Raw genomic sequence first — 20,071 nt, 5'->3', positions numbered from 1 at the left:
ATATGAAGTTTAAGAGTGAATGTTACCTAAGGAATTGCATTTTATTCTGGAGAAATGCAGTGTATTTACAGCTGTATGCAGGACAGTTGAGTATTGTTAGATAAAATATATGTCTTTATTGTGTTCTATTTGGAAATTAAGCGTGTTTCAAGGTGATGTGTGTAGCTGTTAAGTTGACAAGGGATAGACTGTGATGGTTAGGTTCTGTTGTCAACTTGGTCAAATGATGATGCCCAGTTGTCTGGTCAGGCAAGCACTGGCCTGACATTGCTGCAAGGATATTTCATGGCTGATTATAAGCTAGAAGCCTGGTGTATTAAGTCATCAGTCAGTTGATTACATCTGCGGCTGATTACATTTATCATCAACTAAGGCCCACCTCTCACGGATAATCCAATCAGTTGAAAGATTTTAAGGAAGAAAGGAGACTCTTTCACTCTTCTTTAGCCAGTGAGCCTCTCCTGCAGTGTTCATCCAGACCCTTCATCAGATCTGCCAGATTCACAGCCTGCCTTACAGATTTTAGATTTTTCCATTCCCATGGTTGCTTGAGACACCTTTATAAATCTCATATTTACAGATATCTCCTGTTGGTTCTGTTCTCTAGAGAACCATGACTAACACAGGGCCAAACAACTTAAGAAGTGCAGCCCTTGATCTTGGGGCTTGCCCTTATGAAACTTATTCTTGCAAACAGGAAGCTAAGCCCATTTATATTTATGCCTCAGAATCACCTCCAGAGAACATCTTTGTTGTTTATATGTGGTCTCTCTCTCTCAACACAGCAAATGAACTCACTGCCCTCCCACCTACATGGGACATGGTTCCCAGGTGTGTAAATCTCCCTGGCAACATGGAACATGACTCCCAATGATGAGCTGGGACCCAGCATCATAGGATTGAGAAAGCGTTCTTGACCAAATTTAGGGGAAGAGAGGAATGAGACAAGATAAAATTTCAGTGGCTGAGAGATTTAAATGGATTTGAGAGGTTATTCTTGAGGTTATTCTTATGCATTATATAGATTTTTTTTTAGATTTTAGTGTATTAGAATACCTAAAAGGAAATATCTGAAACTGTTGAATGTATTCCAGTAGTCTTGATTCTTGAAGATGATTGTGTAACTATATAGCTTTTAGTGTGACAGTGTGGTTGTGAAAACCTTGTGACTGATGCTATCACCATCCAGAGTATAGGCAGATAAGTAAAAAAAATAAGGGCAAAAAATAGATAAATAATGCAAGATGGGGGATAAGGGGTAAAAAATTGGATAGATTGCAATACTAGTGGTCGATGAGAGGGAAGTGTAAAGGATATGGGATATATGGGGGGTTTCTTTTTTCTTTTTATTTCTTTTAGTGGTGTGATACAAAAGTTCTAAAAATGGCATTGAGTTCACAACTATGTGATGATATTGTAAGTCATTGATTGTATACTTTGGATGGACTGTATGGTGCATGAAAATATCAATAAAAATATTTAAAAGAAAATGAGTTGATAAACAGACACCGATAGAGAGATGGATAGATAGACAAATGGATTTGTAAGTTTATGGATAGATACTATGATTTAGAAATGTTGAAAAATATTAAAATTAATGGACACTGGTATCTGGTAGGACAGGTTATATTGGAGTTCCCTGTATGTGGATTGTATTATTTTTAACTGTCCTGCTAGTTTGAAAATAATTCAAAATAAGAAGCTTTAATTTAAAAAAAAGCACAAAGGTAGATTTCAGAAACTATAGACCAGTAAACTGGCTGTTGGTTTTAGGAGAAATTCTTGCAGAATATAATACTCCTAAGTGGTGGTTCCTAGGAGTAAGCAGGGGTTCACTAATACACTGAACCTTGATGTCACCCCCAGTGAACCAGTCACCATGTCATTCATGCCATATTTTGTGGTCTCCTCTCACACTGATTCAGGGTTGTCCTTGTGTAACCAAAAGAATATAGCAGAAGTGATCATGTATAACTTATTATACTAAGTAATAAAAGGCTCAGAAACTTCTAGCTAAGGGGTTGATCCAGAGTAAGTCATATACCAAGACTGGAGGTCACTGAAGTGATCCTGTGGAGATGCAAACAAGGAGAAAAACTGAGGACCTGTCAATAGCCAGGACCATGTGCCAGTTATGTGAGTAAGCCAGGTTGGAAGTGGATATTCCAGCCCCATTCAAGACTTAAGATGATAGCAATCTCAGTCAACATTTAATTGTAACCTCAGGAGAGATCCTGAACCAGAACAACCCAACTAAACCACTTTCAAATTCCTGATCTATGGAAAGCATGAGATAAGAAATGATTAGTATTATTTAAAGTCACTAAATTTTGGGATGATTTGATACAAAGCAATACATTTTTCATTCAATGATTGCTCACTGAGCAAAGTTACTATTGTAGTTATACATTTTTATTTTAGCAAAGAATTTTTTCTTTTTTTTTTTTTTGGCATGGGCAGGCACCAGGTATCAAACCTGGGTCTCTGGCATGGCAGGCAAGAATTCTGCCACTGAGCCATCTTTGCACTGCCTTATTTTAGCTAAGACATTTATGATATCTTTTTAGACAAGATAGAGAAATATAGGCTGGATGGTAGCATAAACAGGCAGATTCATGAATGGTTGGACAACATAGTTGTTCATCTGTGAAGGGAACTTGCAATATTGATATAGTTATGCTGGGCATAATCAAACATATACTTGATAACAATGTTGCCCAATAGCGTCTTCTGTGGTGGTGAAAATGTGCCATAACTTTACTATCCAATATGATGACCACTAGGCACATGTATCTGAGCCCTTGAAATGTGGTTAGTGCAAATTAAGGAATGAATTGTAAACTTTAATTAATTTCAGTTGAGTTAATCCTAATAAAGTTAAATTTAAATGTGCACATTGGCTAGTGACTACTTGTATTGGACAGTACAACCCTAGACATTTTAATAAATCAGATTTGTTAAAAAATTATAGAAAAATAAATAAGATCCTTTGGATAGAAACTCTTAAAAGGGGTGTGGTACAGATTTTCTCTCATTGTCTCAGTGTTCAATTTATTTATCAATTCTTTAGGTGATAACATAAAAGATATGCATATAATTTTTGCTGGTGAAACCAAATTGGGAATTGTAGTATATGGGTTGACAGTGTTTTTCTGGGTTTGGCACACCAAAGTTAGAGTAAGAAGAAAGTAGAGCCAGGGGAGTGGTCAGACTGAGACATAAGATAGCCTTTAGGGATAGTTTTTGAACTATCAAAACTCAGAATAATGTAGCAGAGACAACAATAAATAGGGCATGGGTTTGGGAGGCAGTGAAGTAAACTGAGAAGATAAAACTAGAAAGAAGACAGAAGCTGGCAGGAAGCTAGAATGATGAATGAGCAGGGTTTAGGAAAGGAAGGCAGGGGGCAAACTGAAATACAGAAAGGAATAGGCATAAATGAAAGCCAGTTTATGTTGGTGTTTGGTTGTTTTATATTTCCTGCTTCTTCTACTTATGGCTTTTTTGCATCTCCTCTGGGCATGGGCTGGTGCATTAAAGCATCAAGGCCTTTCTGGATCTTAGTAAACCAGAATTGTGGGCCTAAACCAGCCAGAAGACATTTCAAAGAGAAAAATGTTTAAGAAACAAACAAGCAACAATTCCATAAGGATGGAATGTGAGAAATCTGAATTTAAAATGTGATGCTAAACCCTGTATAGCTCATTTGAGCAACTGAAACACAGAGAGCACAAAATGAGAAAGAGGTCCTTTAATCCTGTATAGATTATTGTAATGCCTGGAAACATCCTAGAGTATATTAACCAGATAATTAAAAAGTATTGGCAAAGTCCTCTGAGGGAGGGGAGAAAGAATATGGAACTATTAAACCTTACCATCAGGGAATCCCCTGATACTGTGTCAAACTTTAAGGACACCCAAATCAAAGGCCATGCCCTCAATTATAAAGCTTACTCTTGTGAAGTTTATGTAGGTAGCATAGAAGCTTAGACTACCTTTAGGCTTGCCTAAGAGTTACTTCTGGAGGACCTCTGTGGTTGCTCAGATCTGGCCTCAGTCTCTCTGAGTCCAACTCTGCAAATGAAATCATTGCCCTCCCCATGTGGGCATGACATCCAGGGAAAAGTCTCCCTGGCAACTTGAGAGATGACGCCCAAGGATGAATCCAGACCTGGCACTGTGGGATCAACAATGATATGCTGATAAAATGGGGAAAAGAAGTGTAATTAATAAAGTATCAATGGCAGAGAGAGTTCAAATAGAGTTGAGAGGTTATTCTGAAGGTTGCTCTTACACAAGCTTCAGGTAGACCTTGCTACTTATCATAACCTGCCAACCTCCAACCTGCACCATTCCAGCCAATCCTAAAGAACACCTAGGGCAATTTATAAGATGCCACAACAGTTCTAGACACCAGAGTAACTTTACAGAAACCTAAAACCTCCAGATGGGTCCTTGGTCCAGATAAGTCCTGACACCTAGCCCAGCCTCTCCAGAACATCAGATAGTTCCATCTCCCTAGCCCATATTAGTGACAGACCCTTCCATTATCAAAAATTAAGAGTTGCCATAGCTGAAACAACCCTAATGAGAGGTATGGAAAGATCAAAGGTGATGGTGGAATTATACATAGACTATAGGACTTAAAAAATGAAAATGAATGCTGAATCATTAAAATATCTCTTTTAGTCTCCAGTATTTTAGAGGAGCTAGAGGTAAAAACCTAAAATTGTGAAATTGTCACCCATGTCAAAGTCTGAAATGTTCTACAACTAATTGTGGTGCTGTGCTTGGATATTTATAGCTTTTTTGTATATATGTTATTGTTCACAAAAAAGAAGGAAAAAAAGTCGATTGTGTTGATTAAAAAAGTATTTAAGCACTCTAGCCTCCTATATTCTAGAGCAGCTAGAAGGAAACATATGAGAGGATCGTATGGTAGCCCATGACAAACTCTGGGATCTATCCTGTAACCACTTTTTGAAGAGTGCTTTGAAAACTATTGCTCTTTTATTTCTTTGCTTTGCATATATGGTATACTATACAATAAAGAAGTTAAAAAGAAAAAATATTTTAAAAGATAAAAAAAAAGAAAAAAAAAGGTGATGCTAATCTAGGGCTGCAATGACACCACAGTGGCCAGTAAAATATCCCAATCAAAGACAATTGTCTCGAAATTACGTCTTCTGCCAGGTAAATTCATCTGAAGAAGTGTGACTGTTTCCAAGTACGATATATTTTTTAAAAATTCAATAGCCTCCATGGGACTTTAACACCCTAAATCTATAGCAGTCTTGTTTGCTTCTATACAGACTTAAATTTAATAGTGTACAGAAACTATATTCCTGCTTCCAACCATCACCCCACCTTTATGTACTTCTTGTCCCAAATTACATGTTTATATATAATGCAACTAGAATCACTGATTTTGTCATTATCTTTCATGCATTTGCCTTTTAGATCCTCTAGGAAATAAAAAGTAGAGTTACAAACAAAATATACAATAGTACTGGCATGTATATTTACACATGTCACTACCCTTACCAGATATCTTTATTTCCTCAGGCGGCTTCAATCTACTCTCTATGGTCCTGTCCTTTTCACCTGTAGAATTCTATTCATCACCTCTTGTAGGATGGGTCTAGTGGTGATGAACTCCCTCAGCTTTTGTTTATCTGGGAATGTCTTAATCTAGCCCTCATTTTTGAAAGACAATTTTGCCAGATATAGAATTTTTGGTTGGCAGTGTTTTGTTTTCAGCACTTTAAATATGTCCTCCTATTGCTTTCTTGCCTCCATGCTTTCTTATGAGAAATCAAAACTGTTATTGAGCTTCTCTTGTACATGACATGTTGCCTCTCTCTTGCAGCTTTCAAAAATGTCTCTTTATTTTTTGCATTTAGCACTTTAATTTTAATATGCTAAGGAGAGGATCTCTTTAAGTTTATCTTACTTGGAATTTGCTGAACATATTGAATGTGTATATTCATGCCTTTCATTAAATTTGAGAAGTTTTCAGCCATTAGTTCTTTGAATATTCTCTCTGCCCTTTTCTTCTCTTTCTGGGACTCCCTCAATGAGTATATTGGTACCCTTGATGGTATCCCACAGGTTCCTTGTGCTCTGTTCACTTTTCTTTATTCTTTCTTCCATCTTCCCCTCAGACTGAATTATATCAATTGTCTTGTCATCAATTACACTGATTCTTTCTTCTGTCGGCTCCAATCTGCTCTTCAACTCTTCTAGAGACTTTAATTTCTGTTGCTTTGGTCTTCAGCTCTCTTTCCTTTTAATAATTCTGTCTTTCTATTGATATTCACTTTGTGTTCATATACTGTTTTCCTGATTTCCTTTAGTTCTTTGTCCATGTTTCCCTTTAGATCTTTGAGTAGGTTTAAGATCATTATTTTTAAGTATTTTCTCATATGTTCTCCTCCTTGATGACTTCTGATGTTTTCATTTTATCCTTTCTCTTGGCCATCACTTCCCATCTCTTTATATGTTTTGTAATCTTTTGTTGAAAACTGTGCATTTTGATATTTTAGTGATGTGTTGCCACTGGAACTTAGACTCTGTGCCTTCTGTTCCTTAGACTTGTATCCAGCTAGTGAAATGACAGGAACTAACCAAAAACCCTTGATTGCCAGGAGCTGTTGAGAAGAAGATGATGAAGAAGATGAAGAAGAAGGAGAAGGAGGAGGAGGAGGAGGAGACAAAGAAGGCATCTTTCCCTGTCTTTGTAGATTGACCTATGCAAGTGCTCTTCTTCAGAACTAATCCACACAATGAGTTTAGATAATAGCTCACTGAGGCTTCCTTGATCCTTTCTGTACATTCATCTTACCTTGAGCATGCCCATGTGGCCTCAGGAATTCTCTCCTTTACACAGTTTTGAATGTCCCTTCTTCCCTGGGGTGCAGTTTTCTCATGGTTCAAGCACTGCACTCTATGCCCTTCAGCCAGCAATTTCTTTCCCCAGGCTACATGACTTAACTGCTCTCCCACAGTTTCTGTAAAGAGAGCTCAGTAAGCTGCCGTCTATGTGCAAGGCAAGTTCTCGAATGGCAAGTCCCTCAGGCCACCACCAGACAGATTGGGCCAGACATACAAGCTCCCAGTATATACATAAGAGTGACTCTGCTCTCTCCAATATGGGGACCAGGGATCTGTACCAAGAGCATGCTGGCTAGGGGAGGGGATCCTACTGCCTTAAGTAGCCTTAATTAGCCTTTTTCTTGATTCGGTGCTCACCCTATTATTGCAGTTTTCAAACTATTTTTCTGGAGCTCTGAGAATGATGTTTCTGCCACTTGTTGCTGGTTGTTCAAAACTTTTGTATGTAGATGGAACCCTGTAGCATCATAATCTACCATCTTAATTAGGGCGAGATTTGCTTCTGTCCTGTTTTGAAAATTAGAATCCTACCTGTTTCCAAACTTGCGGTCTTTCTACTATGCTCCAAAGATCGCCACAACCACATTTGCTGTGTTTTGATGTTGTTGTCTACTTTTTATAATTTTCAGTCTGTCAATTTTGGGGGCCTGGAGACTTACCCTTATGCACAATATCTTGGTACTCTACCCATTTTCTCCTTCCCCAAACTTGTTTAGTGCCTGACAATAATTTTTTGTTGAATGGATGTTGCCTCAGATCTTCAGCCTCAATTCCTCTCAGTGATGTTTGGTTAATCCCAAATAATTAGAATGTTTAAACTCGATGATGAAAAAGAGTAAAATAGGAAGTAAAAAGTCATTCTGCCTAAACTATTACCATGATATCATATATCTACCTCAAGGGCTGATTCTCGTTCATGGTTTTGTTTTGTACAGAGCATTCACATGCATATGTACACACATGCAAAAACACATACGGAATCTAAAAATTTTGTTTCAATTTCTAGCATTTTAACATATTTACAAAAATTCACATTCTTTTTGCCAGCCAAGGGAATGTTATTCTTATATGTTACTTACAAATATAAATATATAAATATGTTAATATTCTCCATATACACATATATTATCATACAGGAAGAATTTTTTTGATTTTTCCATCTCTCTTTTACCACATCACTTTAAAGAATATCTGCTGAAGATGGGATGGATGAAATGCTGCTGTGTGTATAAACATGCATGCTTGCACATATTCTGAATTTTTAAAAATCCCTCTTATTTCCCAAAGTCTGTTGTGCATGTTTGACTATGCCCAGCATTTATTTTTTCTGTATTATAACATCTAAAATTGTGTGGTTACTTTATCCCATATATCCTTCGATTTCTAGATCACTAACCACATTCTTCTGGTCAAAATGAAATCCTGATTAGCAGCTTTACTCATTGTCTTTTTTGTCTCCTAATACATGAAATTGTCAGCGTGGTAATTCAAGAACTTAGATTTTCTTTCTTTATTTAGAAAAAATCTTAATAAATAAATTAAGAATGAGCTCTATCTATATGTTTCACCTGTAAATACATAACTGATATACATTGTTAAGAAAAGAGACAAGTTGCAGGAAAACATATATAAGATGGCTCCATATTTTCTAAAAAATAAGAGAATGAAATAATAGGGAAAGAGACCCACGTGTGTGTGTGTGTGTATGTGTATTTACATAAAGCTTAGGTTCAAAGAGAATGGTGCAGAATGATGCACACCAAACTATTAACAGGTAGATTAATTGGATGAACAAGCATAGACTTTCACATTTTTCTGCATTCACCTCTGACTCATTTAACTTGTTATAATAAGCATCTTAATTTTGCAAATTTGCCTAGTTCAATAAAAGGAGATATGAAAAATAGGCTCTCTACTATTAATACTTCCTTCGCTGCGGCAGTCCTGTGATCTGGATTTAGGAAAGTATTGCCCATGTATCTCATAAGGTCAGTCTGTAACATACTTCCATAACTGTATCATTTCTATTTTCTCTTTCCTTTTTATCCACAATAAAAAGGATATCCATACTGCTTATATGATATATTCCTTTCTATGTGCTTCTATATAGGATACTTTCTTAATGTTCAGAGTTATTCCTCTCATTCTCTGGAGTTTCTCTCTTGTAATAATACACACTTTTTGTTGTCAATTGCTAATTGCAGCTCTTATTTTGTGAAACCTCAGTGGTATTATGTAGGTTATATGAATGTATATATATAGATATATTTAGATACATATACACAGATATATGGATATATTCAAGTTTAAATATAGGGTCTACATCCCAGTTTTGTTGGATCTAAAGGTTTTTTAATTTGGGACACTCACTGAAGAAAAGGAACATAAAATTATATATAATAGTACTGGGGCCACTTCCAGGGCCTTGGAAGCGCAATTGAGAGGCTTTGAAGAGGAAGTTTCTCTAAAATCACCGTAAATTTGCCCCGGTTTGCAATTGTGTCAGGTGAAGGGAAATGGGTAGTCTTATGAAGTTGTTGGGTTGGTAATTTCAGGACTAGAATGGCATGGCTTCCAACAAAGGCAAAGGCTGAAGCCCCAAGTCCGATTTCAAAAATCTATCTGACTTTGGTTTTAATTTTCTTAATTTAGTTATTTTTATAAACAGTTGTCTTTTTATAGAGTAGTATTTCAGTTTTCAATAGAAAGGAGACCTTTGTCCAACTATGATCGGGTTTCTGGGGCCCCGTTTTAGAAACTAGCATAACTGAAATCATACCGCGCTTCAGAGAGTTCCATGACAAGTGATAGAAGCTTTGCAAACTATGGTCAGAAGGCACGTATCATGACCTATAGCCTGAGGAACATCAGGTGTCTTCTTGTTTTGTCTCCAGAGGAGTGGCGCATAGGAAAAACTGAAAGGAGAGATGGCAAGAGAGTTGAGAACTGTACAGGAAATTTATAGTTGCACAAGGGTCTCCATAAAAAAGAAAGAAAATCTAAAAATCTAGTTCCCAGAGGAGTGTCCTCCCTCAACAAGACTTCCTGTGGCTCCCTCAGGCTCCCCAGATGTTCCCAGATTAATGGGGAGAGAGAGTGGACTTGAAACGTTTGGTATCACAAATATGGGACTATATCTGTTCAAGAAGATTGTTAAATAATCTTATTTCACCATTCCTAACCAGGACTCAGTAATATAGACAGAAACATAGTAACAAAAGTCTGCAAGATAATGACATATTTTCAAATGTGAGGTGTCAGAATAGAGGAAAACAGGAGTAGAGGAAAACTGGAAAATGATAGACCTAATAGAGCATTTTATGAGATCAAAATTTTAAATGTGTCTATTATGATATAGAAATATATTTATAACCTTAAATACCAAAATGAAAGAAATACAGAAGCCTAAAATCTTCTGAATCTATATTTTTCATAACACATATATGCTCTTGAAGTGTAATTTACCCAGATTACGGTGATTAGAAATTTAAATGAAAAAGTAAATATGTAATTCTTTATATTCAAAGATGAAAGCACTGACTCTGGAGTTATTTTTCCAGTAAAAGACATCACTGTCTGGCCAAATGGGAGGTGCTATCAAGTGTCAGAGTGTGGAGAGATGCACACTGGTCCATTGGGGAATCAAACCCATGTACTTGGCACCAGGTCTGCAGTGCTCCTAACTGAACTAACTGGCTGTAAACTTAGCACTTAACATCTCAGGTCTACTAAACAAAATTGCTCACGAGCAGAGTCTCTTTCCAGTCCTCACTGAATAAGATTTGTTCATGGCCAAAAAAACTGTTTCTGAAAGCATTTAAGAACGGAATTTAATTTATTTAAGAATCAAAAATTGTTTATTTTCTTGAAGATTCTTAAACTTGAAATCCATATTTTTCCCTGTGAAGTGATCCACTCCATGATCTCAGCTCATGCTGGTCACTGGCTACTCTTTGGCTCTGACTGGGTTCCATTTCTTTTTATAAAGTCCGTGTTATTTCTGTTAGGAGGGCTTGAGAGCTGACAGGGTGAAGGGGGAACTGGATAGCTCAGAGGCCTAGCTAATGTCACCCGATCTCTCTCATCCTGAGGCTGTTTTGAATTTGGCTCCTCTTCACACAGTCTACAAATATGCACTGGCCCTTCAACAGTTATTGACAAGTGGAATGTGGAGTCAGACTGCCAGAATTGGAAGCCAGGCTCTTCCAATTACTAGCTGTGAGGCTTTAAGTCAAGTTGCTCATCAATCTGTGCCTCAATTTCCTTGCCTATGAGGTGGAGATAATAAAAACAAGTGCATATCTGACAAGGTTTTTTTGTCAAAATGATTGAGGTAATGTATGCAAAGCACTTAATCTAGAGCACGAAGTATGCACTCAATTTTAGTGTTTAAAAAATAACAACAGGCAAAAAGTTGCAAAGGGATCAGGGCTTTAAGATAGAACAGATTGGAGAAGAAAAGGGTGGAATAAATATGGGACATGTAATGATGACAGAGAGAGCATTTCCAGGTAAAACACAATCTGACATGATCCTGGAACCCAGACTAACTAAGACAGAGATGATGGTTATCTTTACGTAGTTTAAAGTTAGGGAAGAAAGAAAAAATGAAGACTACTTAGGACGGGAGAATAAATGGGAAGGTGATGGGATGAGGGGAAAAGAAATCCTGAAGTTGGAAAACGAGTGTCCTATTTCAAGTTTGTGCCTAGAGCTTAATCCTATGCTTTGGGACCATTTATTTGCCTTCTGGTCTACTTGTCTGGGTGGCTTTCCCCAAGGCCCCTATAAAGATCCCCATAATGTCAGCCTCCATTTTCTTTGAAAATACTAACTTTAAAAATATATAAGTACTCTGTCAAGTTCTACTCAAACATCTAGCTTTTGCCCTCCTCCCACCCTCACCAGGGGTCTCACCAGGTGATATGGCTAATCCCCCTGGAATCAGGAAGCTGCTAGCCTCCCACAGTGCCTTAAAGAGCCCAGTGATCTAGCCTGGATTTTTTTTTTCCCAGTCTGGGCTTGTCCCTTTAGACAGGCTAAGACAGCCTTTGCAATTGGGGACCATGGGGCATTTCCCCACACCCAACTTTCAGCAAAGCACATTGTCAAAAAGAAAAGAAAAAGATTTTTGAAAAGAAAATATCTGAACACTTCTCTGTAGTGAAGACTTTCTTTGTAGTTCCTTTAAACATTGTATTTCTTGACTCCATGGCATGATGTCTAAAATTAGATAGTACATAAAAGTGTAGCTTTCTATTAACCAGTTCACCTGCCCTTCCTAGTTATGAAAAGTGATTTTCAGACTCAAGTTCTACAATATCCAGAGTTTTACGGATAATCCAGGAATTCTTAAATTGTGTTTTAAAGGGGCTAGATTTTGTGTGGTGGAGTTGTCAGATTTGTATTCCAGGAAAATGTAATTTTGATAATGGTGTGTATCACACCTGAATTAAAGGGAAAATTCCATCCAGAACACCCAGGTTTATTGGGGTGAGGGGAGTGGTTCTTTTTCTGCACACCTGTTAACAGAGAATTTTCTCTATTTAGCAAGATCTCATTTCTCAGACACTCTGTAGCCATTACAGAATTTATTGAAACTCAAGACTCAGAAATTAGGGAATGTAAGGAGGTCAAACCTGGGCATTGCGGTACCTGAGAAATAAGCAAAATTCACCAATATATAGAAAATAATTACAAAGGTTCAGAACGTATGTCAGAAATGGAGAGCTCAAAGTCAATGTTAAGAATTATTCGTATAAATCTTCTTAGAGGAGGTAGAAATTTCTTAATTATTAAATAAATAGAAACAGGAAACAACCCCCCTCAAAGCATTCTGACTCTGGACTGCCGATGTGCGGAACGCAATCTGTTAGCTCGAGGGAAAGTAAACAGCTACTGGACATTTTCTAAAGTGTTCTTTGCAGTTCAAGAGCTTAGATTATGATTAGTGTTACGCATTGACTCCCTTTCCCATAATTATTTCTAGGGACAGCTTACTTTTCAACGCTAAATCGCGCTTGTCAGATTCATTTAAACCGTGTCGCACCCCCTGCTCTTTAGGGAGAAACGAAGGTGAATGTCCTGGGTGCTAGAGAAATGTTTTACAGTGAATGAGAAAATGAGTGAAACCTGGCCGAGGTGTTGGAAGAGCTCAGGAATTTTGCACGCTCAGAACCAGGAGAACTGCAAACGTCGGACCTGGGGCAGCCGAATCTTCAGGTATTTAATGTTTCTCTTAACCTACCCCTAACACCTGTGAACCTGTGCGGTTCCGAGTGAGCGGCCCAGGCCTGTCATCCACTGGGCCAGGGTCAGAAGAGTTTCTGACCCCCCTGGAGGGGACTAGGCAGCGGCCCTGTCCACTCTGCGCTGTCCTCTGCTAGTGGCTTCGAAGACTGAGCTCTGGCAGCCCTGGGCCACTCGTGCCCTCTCCCCGCCCGCACGGGGGTTCGTCTAAGTCTAATCCATAACCCAGTGGCTAGTTAACTTCCTTCTCTAACTTGATGGGTCTTTGAAGTAAATGGAGCAATAAAATCAGAGGGGCAGAAAGTAAAAACTAGACAAGATTGTGAAAAGCCAGAAGTGTTTCTTGGGGAGACATGGGCGCGGGCTGTTTGGACTGTGGCAGAGCTGTGGGGCCCAAACTGGGAGCAGCGCAGAGCCGGACCGGTTTTCCGGGCTGGCAGCTGCCTCGAAAATGTTTCCTGTGGAATACTCGTCAGCAGAGGCGGGGGAAGCGGGCGCAGCAATGGACATGGGAGGGGGCGATGGGCGGGGGGAGGCCGCGAGGGGAGACTCGCAAACCGTTATAGTCCTTCAGCACCTCCCTCGGCTAGTGGCTCCCCTTGCCCGCCTCCCCGCCGCGCGGCTGCCCACCTGGCGACGTGACGCTACACCAATCCACTTCCAGCTGCTCCTGGGGCTCCCTCCTTGCACCGCCCCCTCCCCACCCTGAAAGAGGCGCACCCAGCCCGGGCAGACACTGCGCTCCCAGTAGCGGAGCACCGCTCTTGCTTATTTGTCTCCGGGACCGACACTCCTTCTCTTTTCTCTCCTTAGCCAAACTTGCTTTCCCGCCTCCCAAACTCCAGCTTTCCTCCACTCCTGGCTCTTTTCCCTCCACTTTCCCCTCCTCTGTCTCCTGTATTCAAAACCCGGACTTCAACTCCTTTCCCCCTCTCCCTTTCCTTTTTCCTTCCCCTCTCCGCACTTCAATTTCTCCCCGGATTCCACCTCAGATTTCCAGCACGCCCACTTCAATCGCTGGCTCAACTTCAGCTCAAAGCCATGGCGGGGCTTGGGGCCTGGAGGGACAAGGAGATCACTGATCTGGGACACTTGCCGGTGAGTAGAGAAACACCCTCGCCCCCGAAGTGCTCACTTCTGCGGATTCTGAGCACTGGGGGAGAGGGCGGACGCCCTCAAGCCAGTCTGGACTAGGACTTCGACAAGACAATGGGAACAGAGGGGGACCCTGGGAGTGGGTATGTGGAAAAGCCCCCTCGGAAATGGGGTCGGGGCCAAACTCCATGGAAAGTCAAAGGAACGCCAGGAGAGGGGTGGCAGTGGAGTGGGATGAGCTCTAAATTATGTGCCTTAGCTTGCTTCGTCTAGGGACGCTCAGGTAACTGTCTTAGCCTGGCTCCAGACGAGGCCAAAGAGCAAGACGACCTGTAAATTCCTTAGAGCACTTCGCATTGACAATGGACCGCTGATTTTTGTTTCTTTTGCCCGCAAAGGTACCCACGTGCGGGGTAACTTTTTACTTCGAGGTGACCTGGCAGACAAGTCAAGTGTTGGAGTCTCACATTTCTCACACTTTAGTAACACTTTCTAAAACTTTCTTATTCTTACCAGAGCAATGTCCCCCAAGTCAGTGTTGCCCGAGTTTAAGAATGCAAAGCTCCTTGGGGAAGAAGTGAATTCTACACACCTCCACCAAACAAATAAACAACAAAAATCGCATTGTGCTCCCTAGCTAGTCAGCTTTAACTTTTCCTCATAGGTTTTCCTTTTCGTAAGTGTTCAGCTTTCCAGCGAGGATGTAATTGATTGGTGAGCTATTATCGTGATGGTTATTAGTAGACTTATTGTTTTAGCAGTGTCGTTTATTTCATTGGCATCTGGTTTCTGGCTGATATTGGATCCCACTCAAATCCGTTTTCAAGTTCCCTTTTTAGACTGGCATTTCACTAGCACCCTCTCTTGAATGCAAAGGGCTCCTGGACTCTCTGAAAAGGAATAAGCAGGCACTATACAGGAATGATCTCCAGGCATTGTAGGGCAGGGCAGTGGTCTGCTTGCTTTGGGAAAAGCTAAATATTAATCTTGAGGTTATAGGACCATTCAAAGTCTCATTGCCTTACTTTTATACCTATTTGGCATTTAAAGATTGTGTTCTGCATGATGACAGAGGCCAGCCCCCTTCAAATAAAGGGGTATTCCCCAAACCTTGCCTATATAATTTTATACTACAATAGTATGGGGGGAGGTGGTGCATGTGGGTAACCTTTTAGCAAAATTTTCTTGACTGTTAAAAAAAAAACAACCCTAAAACCTCAATCCAAACACATTAAGTTAAATTACACTTGTTAGCATTGTGGTCATTGATGGAACTTCATAAAATTAAGTCAAGGAACTTTTTAAAGTTGGGTCATTTTCCTTCTCACAGACACCCAGAATTCCTTCCTTTCATTTTGCACCCATGAGATTTCTGGAATATAGAGGGCCAAATTGGTGGTTTCCTTTCTGAACAGGATTTTCATATTCAGATTAGATTTGCTTCCCAGTAGAAGTGTAAAAGCAGCCAATTAAATGTTACCCTCCTCTAACATGCTCTGTATTTGGTGAGAGAAAGAAGAAAGCAAAATAGGGCAAGTATTTGAAACCACACACAGGCAAATTGAAATAAACTCTTTTCTAAAAATGACTAAAGAGAGCAAGGGAAATACCTCAAACAAATAATAGGGCATGGACTTTCCAAGCCAAAGAGAAAAAGAAGAAAAGGTTTTATTGTCACACAAAAAAGAGTGGAAATAGACCAGACTAACTGACCCAGTCTTGGCCCTTGTACATAAGAACTTGGTGAGAGTGGAGGAGATAAGGGAAAGGCTGCAATCTTTATATTGTAGGCCAGTGGAGTATTAGTTTTCTGGGGGAGGGGAGAGAAGTGGGGAGGGAAGAAAGATGAGGGCATTTTTTTAATGTAAGAATGATAGGGGAAGAAGACATTGATTGTAATGTGCCGTTAACTGGCACAAAACTCAGGGTATCACTGTTTGGCCGCATTTTATAGACTTCAGTAAAGACTCATAAGGTCCTCAGTTTCTAACAATTTTTAAATTTCTGAACTTTATAGAAGCCATTCTGTCTCATTATAGAGGGTTTGATATTCTGTACAAATTATGCATACCTCCCCTAACACCCAGTTCAATTCCTAGAAATCTAGAGAACCAGCAACTCCTTTAAAATTTTCTTCACATCAAGTTTTCAGAGTACCATAAAAGTCCATTGTTGCTTTGGTCACGGGGATGTATTTCAGTGATTTGGAATTTCTTTGCATTTAACTTATTTACCAAGCCTCTGAAGAAGTAAAATGTAAATGAAGAGGTCAAGAAATATCTAGTCAGTTGTTTGGAAGTTTGCATCTTGATGGAAAGTGATGGTAAAGCAAGCAAAGAAACATGCATATGGTGGGTTAACTTGTAATAATTATCCTCAATAAGACGCTGTGTAAGTCAGAAATTTCGCATCTGTCAACACCAAATATAGCGAATTGGCAACATTCAATATAGGGAGATCCAAACTTGGAATTTAAAATTGAGCAAATTAGCGAATCTTGCAAAGAATAGAAGAATAATTAAAAATGGGTCTAGTTTGAAGATTAGCATATTATGGTCTTGGTAGGGCTGGCCAGCTAAATGGTCAAAAGAGACAAGCCAGGCTTGCGTTAATTTGGATTTAAAGAAAGAAGGGAAAAGTTATTTGGAACTTTTGTTATTTTAGTCATTAAACATTATTTTTAAACTTAAAATAGTAAGAGAGAGTGTAACTTGGGGGAATAGGGAAAGGCAGAGAAAATTGAATTTTTAATTTTTTTTGAAGAATGCCCTAAAGTTAGAAAAATAAAATGAGAGCCAATGTAATTACAAGAGAGGAAAAGTTCAACTACATTATATTTGTTAATTAAAGGGTGGCTGTAATTTTCCTGTTTTTTATTGAACAAATATTTCCTATTGGTGATCAAACAAAAAAGAAAGTACAGAGTTTTGTGGTTTCTTTTTGAAAAGAGAATTGCAAAGCCTTATGTCTTTATGTATATCTGTATATGCATGTATGTGTGTACATGTGTCTGCATACCTTGCCTTCTATCACTACCTGTGTGTGTGTGTGCATTTTTTTTTCTACCATGCCTGTGACCTTCAATCCTTGGAATTGGAAACTATTTCTTCATCTCCAAATCTGGCATGTCTTTCACTACGATAGTCCCTTTTTCCTTCTGTGCCCAGTATGGTAATGGCATTCCTCAAGGCTGTGGCCTTGGTATTTGACACTGCCATGTGTAGTCCTAATCTATATTGGGGTCAGGATTAGACAGGCCTGGAAGACAGTTAGTGGCAGAGGTGATCTGAAATAGCACATGATCCAAAAACTATATTTGAATTACATTAGGTTTATATTTAAATATAACTGCTTGTGCTCTCACACTTCCACCACCCAGACCAAGTCTGCTTTCCACAATTCAGTCATGAGAACCTTTCCACTTTACCAAGACACTTAACTCCTGTTTTGAAGTGGTTTTGCCTTTGAGTCTCCCCCAATTAACAAATTTGCAGCATATTCTCCATTAAGTATCCCAGAGAATCGATTCAGCATGTCATTGTATTTCAATCTGATGTTTCATTTTTCCAGTCGCTAGAGCATTGGATTTCACACAACAGTGCACAAGAATCATTTGGGGAACTTCGTAAATTGAGGATTAATTGGACCCACTTCTAGAGTTTCTGACTTCATAGTTCTATGGTAGGGTCAAGGAATCTCTATTTTGACAAGATTACACAGATGATTCTCACGTAGTGAGTCCACGCAGTCCACACACAGTTTGAGAAACAGTGATTTAGAGAAAGAGATGTTCCTTTCTAAACTCTCCATTTGAACTTTAAAGCTCATACCTCCAACTATGTCCTAAATTTTGGCATCTATCTTTTTCATATCCACCATCTTCTGGTTCTCTCTTCAGAAACTCTCTTCATCATATCACTGTTACTAGTTGTTTTTGTTTTAGTTTTGTTTCATTTTAAGCCTCTGCTCTCTCTCCTTCTAGGTAATTGTCTTCCTTTTGCTGCTCAGCTACTGGACAGTGTTCTCCTTCCTTACTATTCCAAATCTAAAATCACAACTCACATTTGACTCGCGACTTTCCTTCTAGTCATATTGACCATTTATATGTCCCATTTCTCCTTAACCTCTGTCATGTTGGATTCTGTCAAATAATCGTTGCTTTTGAACATCTCCCTTGACCACCGAATATTGCTTTCTAAAGACCATTTTTCTTCTTGTCACCTCCCCCCTTAATAAAATTACCCATCAAGGTACTTACTCTTTCCCCTTCCCTTGAATTCAAAAAACAAACACCTCTCAAAATTCTGAATTTCAGGGGGCAGCCAGACTAAGACTTTTAGATTGCATAGAAAGATATGACAAAAGTATAAAGTATTGGCCTAACTTTATAGTTCAAAAATGTTTTAAGACACAGATTTTAGTAATTTTTCATGAGAAAAGCATTCATAAATAAAGATTTATTGTTTATTAACCATTTTATTTATCCAAAAGTGACACCAAAGCATAACAAAGCCCCCAAAATCTTCAAATTGATATCACAGTCATAGATGTAAAGATCATACTCCTGATTTTTTTTCCCTTTGTCTTGGAGTTGTAGGGCAGAAAACTAAGTAATAATGTAGAGTCCTCTGATGGAGACCTTTTAATTTCTCAGTGGTCAAAAAGAGGGTCCTTTTCAATGCTTTCTTGTTTTGGAGCTCAGAAAAAACTTGTTCTGGTTATAATTCAATAGAAAATATAATATGAGAAATCGGGTCTTATAATCCTACTAATGAGCTTAGTCCTGTTAACTTCTTTTCCAAGTTTGACAATCATTCAGTCTTGAAAGAGATACTATTGTGGAGTTGTAGGAACAATAAATAATGCATAAAACTAATGGGAAAATACAGTCTTGAAATAGATTCTTTACTGAACTACCTTTAAAAAATTAAGAAGTAATAGTTCTTTAATTAAACATGAGCATAAAGAAAATTAAGATGTTTTGATCATTTGCAAACAGAAGAAAGATTCCTAATAACTTGAATATAGACAAAATAAGTTCTCCATGCATTTTCATAGATACTTTATTGCCCCGGTATATAATTGATGTCTTTTTTTGAGTAATTAGATACTTGAGTTCAAATCTGAGTGAAGGTACTTATGTTATTGAGGACTCGATGAATAGATTAGAAAAATTTAACAGTTTGTGAAATAAAGATGGTACAGACAATAAAGCGATTTGTTAATATATGGTGTCCTTTTCAGCTAAAATACAGCTTTGGCTATAAACTAAGAATGCTTTACCAGTAGGAATCATCTAATCTGTTTGATTCTTTTGACAGATTTTCAGAAGTTGTTTCTCCAGAATTAAGAATGTTTATTATAAAAAATGTGCCACCATGATAAAGTCTTCATCCTTAGCAACTCCTTTGTGGACTAATTTTTTCCCATTAAGCTTTCAAAGAATTATAACCAAAGTGATATGTTTACTATCAAGGGCACTATATATATTTACTTTACCTGAATCCTCAAAAATTTCAACTTTCATATTTTTATGGAAGTCTGTTCCCTGAACTATTTGCTTAACAGTGATATTGTGAGTATTGTGACATTAATATTAATGACAATTTTGAGAAAGTAAGCTGCTGCTTTCTCAAACAATGGTTGCACTCATCCCGAGGAAACATCTGGATTTTAGAATGATGGAATCTGATTTTTTCCTGTAGAATTGAAGAACCAGGAGGTCACTTGACACACTTTTCATTTTATATTTGAGAAAACTAAGTCCCAATGATAGTAAATAATCAGCCCAGAGTCACATAGTTAATTCATGGTAGAGCCTGGGCTAAAACTC

The 20,071-nt window shown here is 38.5% G+C and overlaps 1 protein-coding gene across 1 annotated transcript in view; it reads left to right on the top strand.

Annotated features, from left to right (window-relative positions):
- The first annotated feature begins 14,184 nt into the window (after window positions 1-14,184).
- Window positions 14,185-20,071, top strand: part of NRK (Nik related kinase) — a 176,820-nt gene continuing 170,933 nt past the window's right edge. Inside the window, exon 1 of the mRNA XM_077145558.1 lies at window positions 14,185-14,241. Coding sequence (XP_077001673.1) covers window positions 14,185-14,241 — 57 coding nt within the window. The remainder of the gene's footprint in view (window positions 14,242-20,071) is intronic.

Source organism: Tamandua tetradactyla, chromosome X, assembly GCF_023851605.1.
Source record: "Tamandua tetradactyla isolate mTamTet1 chromosome X, mTamTet1.pri, whole genome shotgun sequence".
Classification (NCBI taxonomy): Eukaryota; Metazoa; Chordata; class Mammalia; order Pilosa; family Myrmecophagidae; genus Tamandua; species Tamandua tetradactyla.
This window is presented reverse-complemented; position numbering and strand designations above follow the sequence as displayed.